This window comes from Thunnus maccoyii, chromosome 1 (genome assembly GCF_910596095.1).
Source record: "Thunnus maccoyii chromosome 1, fThuMac1.1, whole genome shotgun sequence".
NCBI lineage: Eukaryota > Metazoa > Chordata > Actinopteri > Scombriformes > Scombridae > Thunnus > Thunnus maccoyii.
The window spans coordinates 8,499,315-8,517,064 of NC_056533.1; the positions used below are offsets into that span (position 1 = coordinate 8,499,315).

The 17,750-nt window shown below is 38.8% G+C and overlaps 2 protein-coding genes across 2 annotated transcripts in view; both read left to right on the top strand.

Annotated features, from left to right (window-relative positions):
• The window catches only part of rhpn2 (rhophilin, Rho GTPase binding protein 2), a 30,003-nt gene extending 27,010 nt beyond the window's left edge, over window positions 1-2,993 (top strand). Inside the window, exon 15 of the mRNA XM_042394615.1 lies at window positions 645-2,993. Within this exon, the coding sequence (XP_042250549.1) occupies window positions 645-911 (267 nt within the window). The 3' untranslated portion in view covers window positions 912-2,993. The remainder of the gene's footprint in view (window positions 1-644) is intronic.
• Window positions 2,994-3,894: 901 nt separating this feature from the next.
• Window positions 3,895-17,750, top strand: part of cep89 (centrosomal protein 89) — a 63,474-nt gene continuing 49,618 nt past the window's right edge. The window contains exons 1-13 of the mRNA XM_042394488.1: window positions 3,895-4,194; window positions 5,249-5,355; window positions 6,307-6,453; window positions 7,390-7,585; window positions 9,570-9,621; window positions 10,554-10,661; window positions 11,479-11,718; window positions 12,453-12,595; window positions 13,926-13,976; window positions 14,322-14,405; window positions 15,444-15,547; window positions 16,760-16,875; window positions 17,084-17,264. Coding sequence (XP_042250422.1) covers window positions 4,153-4,194; window positions 5,249-5,355; window positions 6,307-6,453; window positions 7,390-7,585; window positions 9,570-9,621; window positions 10,554-10,661; window positions 11,479-11,718; window positions 12,453-12,595; window positions 13,926-13,976; window positions 14,322-14,405; window positions 15,444-15,547; window positions 16,760-16,875; window positions 17,084-17,264 — 1,571 coding nt within the window. The 5' untranslated portion in view covers window positions 3,895-4,152. The remainder of the gene's footprint in view (window positions 4,195-5,248; window positions 5,356-6,306; window positions 6,454-7,389; window positions 7,586-9,569; window positions 9,622-10,553; window positions 10,662-11,478; window positions 11,719-12,452; window positions 12,596-13,925; window positions 13,977-14,321; window positions 14,406-15,443; window positions 15,548-16,759; window positions 16,876-17,083; window positions 17,265-17,750) is intronic.

Here is a 17,750-nt window from a genome sequence, read left to right on the forward strand (position 1 = left end):
TGATTGACACACAGTGACAGCAAATTTGGTCCTTGCCTTAGATAACTAAACAGCATTATTAGTGTTTCAACTTTCCCATGAGAATCACGCTTTGGATTGAACTTAGCGTATACAACAGATCCCAGCTGTGTAAATAATCTATCCAGAGAACAAGCAGGCAAATTTAAGGCAGAGCAGCTTTTTTATATTTGGATTTTGTATGAAATGGTTTATGGGCTGGAAGTCTTAATATCAGGACACAGAGCTGAAGTCTTTTTATTTAAGGCTCATTCTCAGTGGGACATGCATAGGATGGACAGAATAAACTGTTGCCTTCCTTAAAGCAATCCAAGTAGACTTGTAATAAATAGTTATATGTCATAAAATGTTGTAAATATTTTATACCAGCTTGTTATAAAGAGATTGATTAAACTCCAGCCCCCTATAAATCACATTAGGCACAAGTACATTTTTTTATGATTCTGGGTATTTATTGATCCTGTTTAAACTGTGACAAAAAAATCTGATTTAAATGCTAACTTGTTGATCCCATTTATTGATGAAAGACTGTATGTCTCCCGGAGCAGAGAGTAACTCACCGACTAAACAGACAATAACATCTACCTCTTTCCACTAAATGTCACTGTCAATCTCTCTTTGTCCAGCCAACCAAGAGTGCCACCTTCTGCGGAAACCTGCCCAAGACCTACTCCATGATTTGTCTGGCCTACGATGACGACGACAAGAACCCCAAGTCCCGCAAAGTATCTAAGAAGTCATCCTTCATCAGCTGGGGCCTGAAGAACAAACTGAAAAGCGCCAGCACCCTCAGCCTTCCCACAGCCGACCACTCTGGCACCCTGCCCTGGAATAAACCTCGTCCCTCATTCCCCAGCTCCAGCTCCTACAACAATGACAGCGTCCTCTACTGAGCTAGCTGCAGGCTTTTTACTGTCTGCTAGCATCGTACAGTACGCGTATTGAGCCTACTAAGGCTGTATACAGCACTGTGCTGTACCCATACTGGACCTGCTATGGTACAGTGTCAGTGCCCTTTGGTTTTTCCACTGGAATACTGAGCGGTAGTGTATGTAGCTTGTATGTGACCAGTGTAATGTTGACATTTCTGCCAGCTACCTTGGAAAGTGGCTGTGCTAAATACTGTACATGGGCACTGATGTAGGTACATGGGTGCCCTCCCAGCACAGTTCAGTATATCTGAAGTAAACTGGACTGTACACCAAACATAATGGGAAATCACTGTGTACCATGCCAGTATGCGTACAGCACAGTACAACTGCACTGTGGGAAAAACATACCCGTTACCATTCCAGTCTATATATATACATAGCACTGAGACAGACTCGTAAGTCAAACTGTCATCTCAGTATAGTTTCTTGAAGAAACGCTCCAGATGAATTGAAGGACGGAAACAACGTTGTACAAACACACCCAGTGTTGGTTTTCACTTGACTGCAAGGGGGTGATTTTATTGTGGCTTAAGCGGTCCCTTGTCAGCTCCATTGTGTACTGATGTAGCTGTGCACTGTGCAGTTAGAAGGTACTTTTCTGTGTATCCTCAATACATGTCTGTTTCATACTGTATACGTGAGGGATTTGGTCACCAACCAGGGATACTGATCAGTTTTGGGGTTTAAAATACATATTTTATGAATAGATATGTAGGTATAATTAACCTTGTTACAGTGTGTTAAACAGTGATTGAGGGAAACAAATTGTGCTGTGCAGTAGTTTTTTTTGTCTGGGGAGAGTCGATAAATGCAATTTTCTATAAGCTGCTATACACACACACATCTTGGTTATGTATTATTGTCACTTTTGTATTTGTGAGACAGCCTTTAAGGATTATTGATTCTGCTGAGTGCCACGCCTGGGACACAATGTAAATGGAAATATTGATAATTTAGGTTTGCTTGATGTACCAGTTATGCCACAGACCAAAATGCCTCCATGTTGCTGATATGCCAGGATGTATCATTACCATGCTGACTCATCTCAGTAGCTCACCAACTTCTGGCCCTCCTTCTCTAGAGCTGCTGCTGTCTGGCAGTTTATCAGTTTGTAAGAAGAGCACGAGCTGTGTGTCTCTGTTAATGTGAATCTTGATTTAGTTAAAGGTTATTTTATCTCCAGAAGGGAAGAATGTGGGCAGACTGATTACATTCCTGTATAGCACCTGGACAGCCAGTCACCAAACAGTGACTTTGATCAAAGCCCACAGCCAGGTTTCTACTATTTTTCTCTACCTGTGTAAATCCTAGTCGCATCCCACATTTTACTGACACTCCGCAGTGTTGGACTATCTCTTTATCTACAAAGTAGATTCTTATACACATTTGATAATCAAATTATTTATGTAATAAAAAAAACACACAAAAATATATATATGTATCTTTTAAGCTGTAGGTTTCAGAACTAGCTTGTGAATGGTCATGTTGTGAATTTTTGCACGTTGGATTTCTTGGTTGGTTTCTTGGAGGAATGTATTTTACTAGCCTTGCTTAATCCTTTGGTGAACTTATTTACTGGTACATTTTGTCTATGTAAAGATATTTTAAAATGTAAATGTTTTTAAACCGTAACACTGAGAATATGTAACACTCTTTGCTGTCTCTGTTTACCTATATGGTGTCTTAAGTGCCATTTATGCTAAATCATGAAGGAAATGTTGGTTAAGTGTATAATAAGAATGTGCAGTGATTGATTCATATTAATAAGTGCTAAGAGTTCTCTTGCAGAGGCTTGTATACCTACACAGATGATGTTGTAGACATAACAGATCTTTACATGCATTTCACAGTGCATAGTGATCCTAAATGCCTTGTGTATATGCAGAGGATAAAGGTACCTGTTCTTCTTAAGGTTTCAGGTTGCTTTTGCTGCTTTCTCTGTACTTTGTGCTGCATAGCAACTGTGGTCGGAATGCTTTTGTGTCAGTTCTTTGTGTCTCGTGTAAACTCAAATCTCAATAAAAAAAAGGGGGACAAAACTTATTTCCAGAGTTTTTAAAATATGTTTGTGGTTCTGTGTATCTCAGTATCTCAAGCCACCAAGCAGGTGGGGAATGACTGGAATGAAGTTTGACCCTAACCCTCAGTGAGCTAACACACACCAAGTCGACACTTATGTTATTAACTGTTGTGAGTCTGGTCTGAGCTCACATGACTTCCTAATCCGCCATCATGGAAACAGAAGAGACACACCATGTGATTAAGTTTTACCCATCAGGCCTTTCTTAACCCATACCATTCATATTCTGTGTTCATCGTCTGGATACTTACAAGTAAATATTGCAGACATATCTTTTGATTATAGGATGCTTACTTTCACCTTTCCCAAGAGCAAAGGGCCACACTTGATACTGTAAAACTCACTAAAAATTACACACAGGACATATGATAAGATATACTGTATATATTGTGATTACATTGTCACAGACTTGTCAGTTCATGCAAGGAAACCCTTAATTTTGTCAATCAGACATGATAAATATGGGGATATTTAGGAAAGTTTAATTGCCTAGATCTTCATTTTAGTTTTGTATGTAGGTTTTGCTGCAATATAAAATAATCTGACATGTGCTGAGGTGCTGTGATATATGTATACTTTAAAGGTTTAATAAATTTTAATATTTGTTTTTAAGAGGACATTTCAAATCTTAATACCGTATGCTATGTATAGTGAGTATTATAGTTGAGTAACTGACGAAAGAAAGAAGCCCATTGCGACAAAGTTGACAGTTGTGACTTATCATTAAATGGAGCTACATCGCCCCCTGCTGTCCAGGCCGCAGGTTGCTGAGGATGTCGTTGCTAAGTGAATTAAACAAGTCTCTGATTGGCTGAAAGCGACGCGAGAAGCCAATCAGCATGACTCTTGAAGCGAGGTGCATTCTGGTGGCGTAGCGTCTAGAGACGAGGGATCTGCAAGCGGCCTGCCTGTTGAATGGTCGATTATAGTTTGCTTCTCTCTCTTTGCTTTATAGTTTTAGGAATGTAAAACGGCAGATATTTTGAAACAGTTTAGAATGAAAAGCTAACTTTGCTACTGCAGCTGTTTCACTGACAGAAATGCCCGGTAAACGAGTGTCTCGAGCTTAACGTCAAAACAGGACTGTCAACAGCAAGAAGTGCCGAGAACTTATTTTCCACCATGTTAAAATTCAGTTTCAGGAGGGATAAAGACAAGGAGTTTGTAAGTTTCACATATTATTTCCTTCAAGCTTAACGTCTAAATGTTTTTATTTTTCATTTGTAGCTTATTTGAGTTAAGAGCTAGCTACCACTGGAACCACGGTACAAAACTACCTTGGTTAGTTAGCAAAAGTTTAACATTTTCACAAATATCTAGCGTTACGTATTAAACCGTTTTGGGACGGTAGTACTTGTTCTGTGGTGTACTAACGCTAAGCTTGTTGACCGAAAATGAAAGGGACGGATTTATTCTCCTTTAACCCTAACCTGTCCCTGCTGTTGTCAATGGAAAGTCAATGACGAACCTATTATGGCTAATACACGTGTTTTACCTGTAACGTTAAAATAACAGTGGTGTTTCCAGGAGAAAAAGTCCACTGATGTAACAGCCTGTTGTTTGGTATCTTGTCGATGGTCGTGTCGTGATTTTGTGATCTTCTTTTCTACTGCTTTTCCCTTTCCACCTATTTCTGCCTGCCCTTTCATCATTTTGTTTGTTGACAGTTATTTCATGTATTAACTAAATATGCTTATATCATTGCTAATATCATTATCAGTGGTGATATCATCAAACGTAAACTTGCATACCTCTTCAGCCTGGCTTTTGATTAAGGATGATCTATAGACATTATTTATTTTATTCACTTCTTTTATGGTATTCATGGTGTAAAATTACTTTTACTCTTATTGATTTTATTTGTCTTTTTTATCTAGTTTTTGTCGTTTTTTAAATTTTTTTTTTTACCTAGTTTTGATTTCACTGTATTTTATTATTATTATTGCTTTATATCTATTTTATTTTATTACATTTTTATTCTGTTTTACTGTTTACACTTGTTCTGTCTTATTGTTGGCTTGTCAGTCCTCTGTGAAGCACTTTGAATAGCATTAACCTGTATGAAAGGTGCTATACAAATAAAGATTGATTGATTGATTGATTGATTGATATGTACTCAACAATTGCCACAGGACCGACAACGTCTGTATTAATGTGTTTTATGTGTATGTGATGCTGTAGCCCCTCCCTAATCTCCCTGTTTGTGTGTGTTATGTAGAAGCATATAGCTCATGGTTTGATCCCTGCTGCCTCCATTGCCCCCAAGGCTGCTGTGCCTCGTACCCCACCCCCACGCAGCCCCAACCCCTCACCTGAGAGACCCAGGTACCTAATGCTGTCTGTCATATAACCTCAAACATCCTCTCATTTTGCAGTGTTTTCTCCAGCAGTCACAGCTGGTACTTATTTAGAGTTTGGTCCCATGGGTTCTACTTCAGGATGAAAAACTAAACCTCATCCATTTCGCTACTTAACTGTTTAAATTTTTATATATTTGACCTATGCTTGTTTGTAACTTTAAATGGAAATTGAGTTTGATAATCACATTTGGTTAATTTAACATCATCATCCTGTAAACGTTCTTGCAGGGTTTGTGCATAACTGCTGAGTGAATGTAAAGGAAGCATCTTCTTTTCCTTATTACCCCCAAGCATATGGTGGTTTTTAAGGGGACTCAATGGGCAATTTTGTTGCTGTGTCGGAGCAAATTGTTGACCTCTTTGCACAAGTTGGTGCCTCTACATTGCCTAATGAATACTGTATGTTTGTTTTCCTCTGTCTTAATGGTGTCCTTAGACAGCTACTTATCATTGAAATGTGGTAGAAATAATGAATTCTGGTCTCAATCTGTGAAACATTTCACATAAGACAGTTGTTGATTTATTTATCACTAATCCTCAGTACATTTACCTTTCTTCACTACTCACTTTAAAGGTAGGGTAGAGTTTTTAAAATTCCCCTAAATGTTTTCTTTCCTCAACACATCTGGCTTCCATAGTTATTGCTCCACAATACTTTGAAAACCAATACGTAGATGAAGCTGGCAGTTGTAAACATGCCCTCTGGGGTCAACATACTACCACATAAAAGATGTATAACAATGCTATCAAAGTTTTATTAGGGAAACTGAGGAATATGCTCTCTTTTCCCACAATGTGTCACGTCAAGTGGATAGAAATAACAAAACTAATGAAAATTTAAAGTGATAAATGGCCTTTAATTTGTAAAAGTGTCTGTCTGTCTGTCCTCATATGAATTGCATCTTTCCATCTATAGATCAGCCTTAGCAGCGGCCATCTTGTCTTCTTCGCTCACCGGACAAACATGGGCCATACCACCTGTGCGACCGAGGTCTTTCTCTGAGAGTGATCGATCCGAGTCCTTCATATCTGAACCAAACTTCAGCTCAACACTTTACACCCGGTAAACTACCGATGGCAAACACACCATTATTACAGTATATCACAAAGTTAACAACAGGTGACTCCCAGTTTGAACCTCACCTGGACTTGTATTTATCAAGTGTGTCAGAGTCATTAATTACCCAGGGTACATCTCAAGTCTCTTAATTGCATCCATGTTTCCCTCACTTACGTCTTTTTCTTGGATGCAAGGAGAGACGCAAGGAAACCATGTGAGGAGAGAGGAAACAAGGAAATATGTTTTTAGAGAAATGAGACGTCCTTTCCTCTGAAGCATCACGTGAAGCGTTGTCAGTTTTTGGTGACGACGGCAGCTGATCACAGCTGGATTAGCTGTCAAGTCAGCTTTAACAGCTGAAATGCGAGCTATTTAGAAAAGCAGATTAACTGCAGTTTGTGTGAACGTCAACTTGAGACTTTTGTCATTTGTCAAATATATTTCCAGGCTTTCCCCTCACATAAGAAAGTAATGATTCACAAATATGTGAGGCTAATTTGTGTATTTCAATTAGATTTTCCTGTTTCTGATTTTATATACATCAGACTTTGAGTCTTTTGAATGTTTTGGTTTCATAGCATCATCATCAATTTCACTTCATGGTTGTGAGTGTCATAAACCTTGATGTCATTAATTTTTAAAGGAGAACTTTTTTTTTTTTTTTTTTAGCTGAAACTGGGTGTTAAGAAGTTTCATAACTTCCTGGCAAAATCTTAGCACTGTCTTGAAAACCAGTCTGAATAAGGGGAGCCTTAAAACTCCTTTTTTATAGCAATTTTCTAAATTGCATAATTAAAATATATCGTATGACTTTGTTACTCCACTGTTAGGAGTAGGTTGACTGTATAATTAAGTTGACCATCCTGTAAGAAAACTAATTAAGATACAGCAAGCTTTTCTCCACTGTCTCTCTGTGATATTACATTCTTACTTCCTCAGAGACAGATGGTCAGAAGATTTGGCTGACCGGCCACGTCTGTCCTCTCCTGACCACTCTGAAGGGGAGTTGGAAGACAAGGAAGAGGAAGAGGAGGAGAATGAAGAGAGCAGGGAGGAACATGTCTACCAAAGTCTGGACAGACAGGAGAATTGTTCAGTCACAGAACCTGTCTATGCCCTGCCTCTAAAACTTCAGGTGAGGTTCTACAGAAATATGTCAGTATCTCATTTGTGTCATCAAATTTTCTGACTATAGAGGTTGCTGGTTCCAATCCCACTTGCAAAAATGTTGTCACTGAAAGTAAATGAGAAACATTTTTCCTATAAATAACTGGTGTCAAAGAGCCGTTAACTAGACTGGTTAACCCCCAACTGGAGTTGTTCAGTGGCCAACAGCAGAAGAAGACTAGAAGACTAGAAACTGCTCTGGGCAGCTGCTAATAGAGCTTTTTTATGACAGAAATTTTGACATGTTATTGCAGGAACAGCACGGGTGTGATGACTGCATTACATTTAGGTGAGCCAGTTCCAGGACCCTGCGTGTACACTGTCATGACTTACTGGGACACTTAATGGACCTGACCCATTGTTAATGTCATTAGTTACACCTGTGCTTTTCCTGTTATGACAAGTCAAAATCACTGCTTTGAAAAAGGTCATTTGTGAATGTATGTGTTGAGGGATGATTCCTATTCCATCTGTTTTTCCTAAACAGAGTTTCCAATGATTTGTGATTTTAACTGGTTACCTGCTTGTCATAAATGATCTTAACAATGATACCTCTAATATATATATATTTACTTCTTTTATGTTTCTGAAGGGAAGTGTGGGTATTGTAATATAAGTCTTATCCACTAGGAGACACACTTGTACTCAGAATAAGGGGAATGTAGATCTATTGAGTTTTTCAGTCGACTCATTAGTCATTTGTAAGGTGGTTGTCTGCTTATGGCTATTGTTCCTCTTTGCCAATGCAGAATTTCAACATTTGGCATTTAACTTAATTATTTGCAGTGACCTCTCTATTTGCCATATAACACAATTTTGCAGTGTTTGCCACAGATGTTTTGCATTGCAACAATTTTTGGTCTCACTGTACCTCTGTAAGTTGCCTTGGCAGCTGCATTAGTAATTGTGATTTGTTGACCTACAGTAGTCACAGACTACAGGGGATTCATAGTGGTTATTGTTTTCCCAGCCAAACACCTGAAACATCTTCGTCTCTGTTCCTGAAATGTTTTGCTTTACAGATTCATAGTTAAATCTATTTTAAGGTCTGTATCTGTAATTTTGTGAGATTTCTCCCCATTATTGCAGTGATTATATCCCAGTAGTCTGCTCTCACAGACTCTTGTCTATTATTCTATCCATGTTCTTATCTTGTATACTGCTGTAAATGGTTGCTTCCCTATAATGGTCCCAGTGGGCTCTACTTCCTCCTGTCAGGCTATCACAGAGTCTAGCTGCCTGCTGCTATTCACAACAGTCACCCGTCAGTGTCAGCTGAAACCATTTTAGCCACACAGCACATGATGTTTCTATTCAGTGCGTCAAAATCTTAAGTGATCTTTCATATAGTGGGCTAGTATACTAGCCCATATAGTTTAACATGTTCAACAGAATGATGTACTGCCATACAAATAAGAACCATTATAAACATCAGGCAGTACCCTCATAAATCTACAGGACCTTAAACAGACAGCCACATTCATCAGCTGCCTTCTTTATCTCTCAAGGTGACAATGTGAGCCAGTTTGAGAAAACCACTGTGTGTGTGTGTATATATATATATATATAAATATACATATATATAGTATCTTTTCTCATCATATGATAGTGGAGTCTCTGGCCATTGGATTTATGATTATGATATGAAATAAACAGGTTATAGTTTGTTACAGAACAGCTGGCATTCTTCAGTCTTCCTCATTTTTTGTATTCTGTTCTTTCTTTGTTTCTTTCTTTTTCTTCCCGACATTGCATTCGCCACTGTGACTCATTCACATTGCTTTAATGTGTCTCAGAAGATTCACAATAATAAATGCACTGGCAAAATCTTATTGTCCACATTTTGACAATGGCCATAAACGCAGTGGTCTCTGAAATAACCCTGCATAAAAGGCTTCCATGCAGAGGGGCTTTGAAAAGACTTACTCACTGTCTGTCTATCTGTCTTCCAGACCAGTACACCCCTGCAGACTCAGATATCTGGCAGAAGAGTGCCTTCTCCAGGTAATGACATGTCACTAATGGGTGGGCAACAATAATGGCAGATAGTCTTACAAGTGCTCGAACACAGTTGTAACTCATAACCTGGCAGTAGAGGCAAAATAAACTCACCGATAAATGTGACAGATTTCTTAGTGTAGTGTAATTGTAATTTAGCAATCCATAGTCACTGTACTTTAGATTGCTGTTTGTTTAAGAGTTAGCAGACAGAGTTAGCCTGATAATCAACTGAAGGAGTCAATATCTATTTACTGGAGATTTTCAATTAGTGTTCTTAGAAGTGATAAGAAATCGATCAAGAACCTACATTTTTTTAAAAAGACATTTGACCATTGAAATTTGAAGTATGTATGTACTGATCAAACTGAGTGTCTGCTTGTGGAGTTAATTTCAGTGCTAATCAAGTGATAGATTATACAGTAAAAAAGCTTCAAAATGAAACAATATTACCATTTGTATTTAGTTGTTTAGTCATAAGCAAACATGGTTATTTCACAAAGCATTTCACAAAACATGCACATTGAGTTTAGAATTTTCTCCCATACAAAGAAAAATGAAAGCAGTCCTCAGCCAAGGAAGAAGATAAAGCTCTTATTCAACCAATGTTCAGTTTCATAACAGTCATAATGTAGCCTTATGTCATTAGAGCTAAATGGAAAGCCCCATTATAGCCATTATTACCAGAGCTGGCCTTAGGCTTTTGGTAGTGCTTAATTAAAATGTGTCCCTAAAATGTTCCTACCTTAATCACTGAAGTGTGTATGCGACATACAGGCTGGCTGTGTTGTAAAGTAACATATTCAAGCTAAGGGGAGAATGACTTTTTTATAACAATATGCAGTTTTATGGTATAATGGGGTTATTACATAAAGCCAGCAGGACTTTCTCTGCAATTGTATTTGATTAACAATGGCACGATGTTTCTCATCACTCAGATTTCACTGAGGAAACTAATGTCCATTCTCCTGAAGCCAGCTGTGTTTCGTCTAAGAAGAAAGCCTCTGTCAGGAAGAGCTCTGGAAATCGAATGGAAGATGTGCCATGTAGGTGGAAGACCTAATGTAGCCTGCTGTCTGTCATTTTGACTTTCACACTTTTTTTCCCTTTTGCCTAATACTTGACAAATAATAATTTTATTTGCATCGTTCCTCTCTCTGTATATTGAACTTCAAAGAGCCAATCCACATTTTGCTTCTGTCTTCCTTGTCGCTCTTGACTGCTGCAGTGCAGCTTCTGATAGTAGCTTCTGGGTAGACTCTGATGGCCAAATGTTAATGACACATTTGTCTCAGATTAAAGTATACTCACAAAAGCACGGTATATTTAGTAGTATTTTGAAACAAGTGTGTATTATGTAATACGTCCATTTGAGGGCATGTTACATTCCGCTGAGGATTCAAGCCCTTTGCAAGGATATTTGCAACATGCTGTCTCCTACCCATTGGCTAGGTTTATTTTAACAGTAGAGTGTACTTACTTTTGATCTTTCATCTTTTCCTTGTTCTCTTCTTTCCATTCTGTTTTCCATCAGACGGTGCTTCCAACCACCTGTCATATTACTCCATGTTAAAGCCTTTTGTTCATTTTTTCTTAGAATTACTTGCTTTTCTTGATACATAGAATTTAGACAACAGTTAAAGACTTCTTGCTAGTTCACAAACAAATTGCTGTCATGGTCCCATTCTATAAGGTTGTATGACAAGATGTAATGGCCATCTTAGATGGTTGCTTTCTTTTTAACAATATTCCAAGATGTAATCCTGTATCTGCATTGAAAATACATTTTTAGGTATATGTTTCCACATATTATTGTATTTAGAATATTTCCTGCTGTTAAAGAATTTATACTTCCCATTTCAGCCAACTTAACCAGCAACCACCCCAGCCAATCCAGCCAAGCCAAAAACCCAAACTATCACACCCAGCCATCTCCAGAGCCCAGCACGGCCAACGGTTACATGCAGAGGGACGAAGTGCGAGTCCTGACTGAGAAGAACACAAGGATGGTGGAGGAACAAAGACTGCTGGAGGAGAGACTGCAACGCCTTGAACAGGAGCTCAGTCAGAGCCAGGCCTCCTCAAACATGAGGTTCTCTGCAGGTACAGTGGAGGAGCCACTGAGAGGAGTAACTGTATACAGAGGGGCAGACAGAGGAAAATGAGGGGAGGGAGAATAGATAGTAGACAGATAATAGACAGGGAAGAATGAATGAAAGAAAAAAATGAGACAGAAAAAGGGAATGAAGCTGTGAGTGAAGGCAAAAAGATGTGTGTGCAAGGGTGAAAGGAGGGAGCTGGAGATAGTGTTGCAAGTAGGGCTCAGATCCTTCACCTTCTCAGCATGAAGAAGAAGGAGCAATGAAGAGGAAACATGAAAGGGAAAATTTAAAAAGTCTTACAGTAATGATGGAAAATTGGCCATTTAAATGGGTAGCATGTTAGCTTGGTGGTTAGAGACTCAGACCTCCTGCTGGGCAGGAAGAAGCAGCATGGAAAAGTACTGAGGTCCTACCACCATTCTCCTCCAGTGAAGCAATGGTTATATATTCAGCATAGTATGGTTATGTATGAGTTCAGCATTAGGCTGCAGACCAAATGGACTCAACACATGTTGAGGGATGACCTCACTAGGTTATCCTGCCATTTAATATAGTCTTTTTAATGTAATGTAGTTTATATTTCACCAAGTCCTTTACGCTGACCACCTTAAACACCAGTACAGATAATGGCCTCTGATTTATGAATGATTCTTGTATATTCTACTTAACTGCCTGACATTAGAGTAAGTATTGAATGTTTCAAAAATATTTAAGCGTGATGTGCTGTGCTTACAGGCAGCCAGGCAGAGCTACAGAATTTAAGGCAACATGCTCAAGAGCTGGTGGATGAGAATGACGCCCTTAAAATGACAGTTCATCGTCTGAATGTGGAGCTGAGCCGCTACCAAACCCGCTTCAGACCATTGTCCAAACAGGAGGTAAGACGAGCTACGGGATGATTATTCTGCTGAAGAACAGTAGGTTTTTGAGTTTAAGCCCAATTTCTATACTGCTGAAGTTCTTATGTTTGACTTTCTTCAGTGTTTTTGATTCAGATTACTGTGGACTTTTTTGTGTGGAAACAAACTCTGAATGGGACCCCATGTGACCTGATTGTAGGCCACATGGAATAGTTTTGGGCTCATGCCTTGCTCAAGAGACTTTTGGTCAAATGTAGATATAATAGCAGTCAGCCCTGAGTAAAAAGCTCACAACAGTCCCTACTGTTGGGAAAATACACCAGGAGCATTTCTCTTATCAATCAGCCTGTCTCCCTCAATGTCAAGTTGCCAGAATTGAATGAAAACAGTATTTTTTCTCCTGTACTCTACTACTCTTCTTAGTTTATCAATAGGAGACATTTAGTCTCTCTTATTCTGTAGTCTAATATTTTATCACCTCTCCCCTTAGTCTAATTTTATCAGCTCTGTTACAGAATCTACAATCAGTACATCACTTTATATTCGCTGCTTTATCACTGAAAAAAACATTTCCTCAGAAACAAGCCTTAAAGATATCTCTCTTTGATCCAGAGCCCCGCTGAGAGAAATGAGGTCTTCTTTTTGTCCGTCCTTCCATTTGATTTGTTTGACTAAAGGAGTTTCTTGTTCCTGTCTGTGGCTGTCTGCCCATTCGAGGTTGTTGTGTATTTTACATTGCAAAAGAAAGCATGCCTGTGGTTTTAATCATGATTACCTCATGCTGTGCCTTCACACAGGGATCTCCCGCTCTCATCATCACTACCAGTTTGCTACTTCTGCTGCCGCATGTCTCTGCTAACCCTCATTACTGACAGCTGAAGTGTGGCTGGTGAAAGGCATAGATAAGGGAAAAGATTAGGGAGTAGTTTTACCATAGAATAATGCTGTAATAAGAGATAGGATAAGTCCAGATTGATTTAGCCAAGTTAGTTTAATTTTGTTTGCATCATTATTGTAGGTCACATAAATACAGTATTGGCAATTACTTTTGATTTGACTTATTTGTTATTAAAGCTGTAATTTGCTAGAAAGAGTGTTGCTCTAGTGTCTCTAGCCCCTGTACACAAGAAAGCAGCTTGTTCCTCAGTGACCTAAATTGTTTCTGATCCGGTATAGTGGTATATAATACTAGTCTTTAATGTTCAATTCTCTGGTTATTTTTGCACATTATTATATATTTACTGCGTCTTGAAGGGCAGCATTCAAAGATGCCACATTAACCATCTAACTAAGACAATATGATTGATATAATGATGATGACTAATTATTTTTTCTCTGTCTCTTTTAGATCTCCAGAATCAGTGGCTTACCAAAGACGGGATCTCCTCCTCCCTGGCTGGTCAGTAGTTATGTAAAGCTGGACATTAGTTTAATATGGCTGGACAGTTATTGCGGGTTAATGGTCAAATTTAGCTAATCAATATCTGTGCTTTGTAAGTTAAACGGTCAGCGGATTAATATGGCTGGTGTTTTCCATCTGTATCTACCTCATGAAATGAATTTAACGTGAAATCATATCTGCTCAGCCTGCTTGGCAGAGACAATGACCGATAGTTTGAAAGCCCAAGGATACAATGGGCTATAAAGTGATTTTTCTGCCTTGGTTAGGCCCTGAATGGGCATAGATTCATGCCTTTGATTTTGTAGCAAATTTGGATCATTGCTCTTTTGTCCTTTTTTATAGCTGGACATGAAGTATTTATCTCCTCTGCTGCTGGCTTATGAAGACAGGATGAATGAGAAAGATGTACTTCTGCAAACCACAGAGGTAAAGTGTGTGTGTGTGTGAGAGAGAGAGAGAGAGAGAGAGAGAGAGTTTCTGCTTATTACCTCCTCAATCATCTGTGCAGTTGAATTATCCCCCAAGAGAATGTTACATGGGCTGTGTTATCACAGACAAACCTGCAAACGGTTAATTAGCATTTAATGCTCAGCCCTGGAAATGTGCAATGCACAGGATCAAAACCTGCAATACACTTGTAAGCAAACATGACATATTATATCAATTAAGCTGCCAGTATGTTCTTTAATGGTTTTTAATGGATTTTTAGTACAGTGGGAGCCTGGGAGGTGAGGTAAACTTGCAGGCGTACAGTAAGTAGTAGCAAAAGCCAAAGAGTGTATATTTTTCTATTAGCAATTACTGTTGAAATATTCTGCAAATCCTTAACATTTTGTGGTTGAAAGTGGCTCAAACTGTGTTGAGGATGATGCATTTATGATGTAATCACTGGTGGAGTGAAAGGCTTGTGCACAGCTGAAATGATTATGATATTTAGAGAGAAACTATGAATATGTGTTATTTTAAATGCTGTAAAGCTGCTATTTTAAATGGTGCAATGAGGTGGAAATGAAGTTTAGTTTGTCTCCTTATACAACCACAAACTCTTTCATGGTTTAAGAATATTACATTATTTCAACTGTCCAAATAAATGAAGAAAAGTTAAATATATTAGATGACAAATAAATTAGAGATCTTCCAAAAAACATGTAACATTTCACCAACAATAGACTTTCACACTCCAGTTTCCAGTGATGAGACTTTTGTCAGCAGGTTTATGTGCACGATGGCAATCCAGTTCCACATTAGGGGGAGTGAAAAGGGCTCTACTGGGAGAAGCAGGACCACACTTAGTGGAGATAGCACTGGTCCACCCAGCTGTAGTCACAGTCAAGGATGGTATCTTGCCAGAGGGATCCTTAATGCTTTGCAGAGGGATGGTAGTAAAATAAGAGATTACTTCTTTGTTTTTTGTTTTGTCCTTAGTCCTTGAGGTCCTCATGAGTCTTTGTCTGCTTGTCACAGGAGGAGGTGAAGAGAATGCGTGTTCATGTAGAGGAGGTGATCAAAGAAAATGAGAGACTCCATGATGAAATTGGAAAGCTCGGAGGGGTCAGCCAGAAGGACTGGTAAGAAGAAATATACTGTGTGTGTAATAATTCAGCACTGTCAGCACTTGCTTGGCGGTCATCGCTTACGATTCTGAAGTAGTGAAAATTATATACCTCCTTTATTCTCTTCTGCATTGCTGCTTGGCTGTCTCTGGATCTGTTACTTAAGTTTATATTGCCTGAAATAATAAATTAAAAGTAGTAAAATATATTCCTCTGTGCTCCCTGTAGAAAATGTCTTTCTTGATCACACTAGCTTGTAATGTTGCGTCAGCAACATTAAAGAGCACTAAATACCAAACAGCAACTTAGTGCACAGTATTCATGATTAAGACACAACCACCAGTTCAAGTGAAGGCAGACATTTGACGGCAAACGCGTCACTTCAGTCATTTACGATTACAAGGGTGAAAGGGTTACTGGGTGTAAACTCTTGAATGTATATCTATGTACGTATTTTTCTCACTGTAGGACGTAGAACATATTGCTTCTCTTACTATAATATAATATAATATTGTCCTAAGGGGAAAGATGAAGTGGCAAATGCTGGTTACACTATGTTCGTTTCAATACAAACCAAGAAAACAGTAAGTGTCTCCTCTCAGTTTAAGACCACCTGTACACCTTTCATCATCTTCAGCTAAATGCTACTTCTGCAGATTTGTCAGGCTTAATTGGGAATGCGTCAGGCCATTTACTTAGTTTCATATTACTGCTTTTCTTCATTTTATTGAGAGTTCACTGATTGTACTCCAGTGCACTACAGCATACAGAAGTAATAAGTTATGTTTCAGTGTCTTACAACATACCAGACTACCACAGTTATGAATACATCTTGTCATATAATTAAAATATTTTGACTAGTTACAAAGATCAATATAAATACAACATGTAGTATATAAGGAAAGAGGTATGTGTGTGTTAGTAGCGTACTTTCTCTTTTGAAATTCATAACTTCTGTGAGATCTTTTCTTTGAAGGAGAGAGGATCCCTGGATGGTTTGAAATAATCTAATGCTACTAGAACCATAACTGACCATAATCTCTGTAAAAAGCGGTTCTCTGTGTATTTTCCAGTAATGTACAACTGAATCGGGTGGTTCTCAGACCAGAGACAGAAAACTTGAGAGAGAAAACACTGGAGCACACCAATTGATTTGCAGACTAATGTTTCAACAGTACTGTTTCGTCATCAGAGTTGTGTCCGTAATCTCTCTCTTTCTCTCTACAGTCATCAACTGCAACAGCAGGCCTTTCTGGTTCTGCAGGAGAACCAGGTTCTGATTGATCAGCTTGAGGCACAGCATGTTAAGGCCAAGGCCAATCACAGCAGACACCACTCTGAAGGTAATGCATAAGTAGAGAGTTGGGGAGTGGGAAGACTAAGGAGCCAGCTGTGGATATATTTTAAGAAGAGATCTTGAAGTCCAAAGTTTAAAGGATACTTGACACTTTGACACTTTTTCTCTGTTGCTTGCATTCTTTCACTCTGAATGCATCTTAATCCATTTTCTTTCTCCACCTCTCTTACTGCTTCCTTTGCTCCTCTCTGTAGTATCCAAAGTGTCCAAGCAACTGATGTTGCTAGAGGCAGAAAAGCAGCATTTGCAGGAGGACCTGGAGGAGAGCAAGAGGGCAATGCAGAAAAATATGAGGGAGGTGCAAGTGCTGCAGGGCCGCCTGAAGGATGCCGTCACCTGGGATGAACATTGCAACATTGCTGGGAAACTCAGACGGTACTACTACCTCTTATTTAATTCAATATCTCTTTCTCTCTTAAAAAGATGAACTAATCAGTATTAATAACAGTTCTGCCCCTGAACTAAGACACTTTATTGTTTTGAAATGAGATGTTTTTAAAAAAGAAATGTTGAGGTAGAGGGGAAAACGCCCCTCCTCAAACCACAACATTTATATTAGTGGCACATATTGTTGCTTGCTGGATGTTAGGGTCCATATTCTCATTCAAAAATGCCAGATACCACGGCTGCTCATCTTCTTTCCAAACAGATTTGCCAAGAGCTCAGTTCACTTTACTATTAATTTATCCCAGGGGGTCCCAGGGTGGAGCAAGACAAGGAGAAGAACCAACAAGAGTAGCACCTGAAGCATTGCATTTTTAATTGCAATAGAAAGAGGATGTGGCGAATAAATTGATGTGGTAGAGCAGAATCATAGCTGTTTTAGTTATTTGATTTAGGTGAAAAGAGTGCCAGTGGGAT